The 1,488-nt window shown below is 54.6% G+C and overlaps 1 protein-coding gene across 10 annotated transcripts in view; it reads left to right on the plus strand.

The window, feature by feature from the left end:
• Positions 1–1,488, plus strand: part of dlg1b (discs large MAGUK scaffold protein 1b) — a 58,468-nt gene that overhangs the window by 51,514 nt on the left and 5,466 nt on the right. For 7 of the 10 annotated variants that reach the window (XM_008402864.2, XM_008402866.2, XM_008402868.2 and 4 more), the window contains one exon: positions 1,147–1,246. In XM_008402864.2, the coding sequence (XP_008401086.1) occupies positions 1,147–1,246 (100 nt within the window). The remainder of the gene's footprint in view (positions 1–1,146; positions 1,247–1,488) is intronic. The other 3 variants (XM_008402865.2, XM_008402876.2, XM_008402870.2) reach the window with 1 other exon arrangement.

Genomic DNA, 1,488 nt, shown 5'->3' on the forward strand with positions numbered 1-1,488 from the left:
GTTAGCAGCGCCTGGCTCGCCCGATAGCAGCGCCCGGCCCGTTAGCCGTTAGCAGCGCCTGGTCCGTTAGCCGTCAGCAGCGTCCGGTCCGTTAGCCGTTAGCAGCGCCTGGTCCGTTAGCCGTCAGCAGCGTCCGGTCCGTTAGCCGTTAGCAGCGTCCGGTCCGTTAGCCGTTAGCAGCGTCTGGCCCGTTAGCCGTTAGCAGCGTCCGGTCCGTTAGCCGTTAGCAGCGTCCGGCCCGTTAGCAGCATGCCCACCTGAGACTCAGCAGCAGCTCTCCCTTTAGAACATGTGCTACTTTAACATGCGTCGCCCACAGAACCTGCATGACCTCTGACCCCCTCACAAAGAAACGCTTGACATTGATGTCTGACTGCCTGCTTCGTCCCTCCCTCCTCTTCCTCTCTGATCCCATCGGTCACTCCAGCAGCTCGAACGTCTGTTAGCTTCAGATTCAAACATCTGGAGAATAAAAACTAAACTGTAAACAAAATAATAAATTACTGTCATTTAGTTACATGTGGAAATAAGCAGCTTTGTATTAAATTATCCCAAATTAAGTAAGGATAGTTAAATTACAGTGCTGCCCTCTGGTGGCCAAAGCAGGATTTAATCTGTTTAATCTCGTTTTTAATTAACTTGTTTTATTCTATGGTTGATTATGCTGCCCAGCGTCAGTTTAGCTGAGATGTGATTGGTCAGAGCGAATCCTTCTGGTCGACCAGATCATGTTTCAGATTAACCTCAATCTACATCTACATGAATTAATTTAATGGATTAAATCCAGACTGGATTAACGGGTCTGGACTGATGGGGAGTAAATGCTGCCTCAGCAACAGGCGGAGGAGGGGAGCCGATTGTCCCAGAACCGGGCCAGGACGGGTCCACAGCTTCCTGCCTGCTGCCTCTAACTTCCTGCTCGTCTTCGGCATGCCCCCTCCCTCCTCTTCCTCACCGCTGTGCTGCCTTCACTGACTCTGAGGAAATCCCAGCTCTGACAGACCCACAGTGACCAGACCGGGCCGGGACCCTGACCTCTGACCTCTGAGCTGTCTGTGCTGTTAGCAGCAGAGACGCAGCGTGTCATCATCCAGCCCTCTTCCTCTCCCGTTCTGTTTTCACGCCCTCCACCTTCCTCTTCCTCAGCAGTCCGTCAATGACAAGCGTAAAAAGAACCTCTTTACCCGAAAGTTTCCTTTCTACAAGAGCAAAGAGCCGAGCGAGCAGGAGACCAGCGACGCCGACCGTAAGTCCCCGCCGGCCCCCCGTTGCTCCGCGGCAGGAAGAGAGATCAGCTGGCGGCGGCACGCACTGCGGTCGTCATGGCAACAGCCCCGGGCTCCCAACAACCTCTCAGATTGGGCTAATGGCTAAAACCGATCCAGAACCCCAGACAGGAAGTCCCTCCTTCCTTGTTCCTGCGGGGAGCCAACATGGCCGCCCTGCTGCGGGGAGCCAACATGGCCGCCCTGCTGCGGGGAGCCAACA

The sequence above is a fragment of the Poecilia reticulata genome, unplaced genomic scaffold (genome assembly GCF_000633615.1).
Source record: "Poecilia reticulata strain Guanapo unplaced genomic scaffold, Guppy_female_1.0+MT scaffold_265, whole genome shotgun sequence".
Taxonomy (NCBI): domain Eukaryota; kingdom Metazoa; phylum Chordata; class Actinopteri; order Cyprinodontiformes; family Poeciliidae; genus Poecilia; species Poecilia reticulata.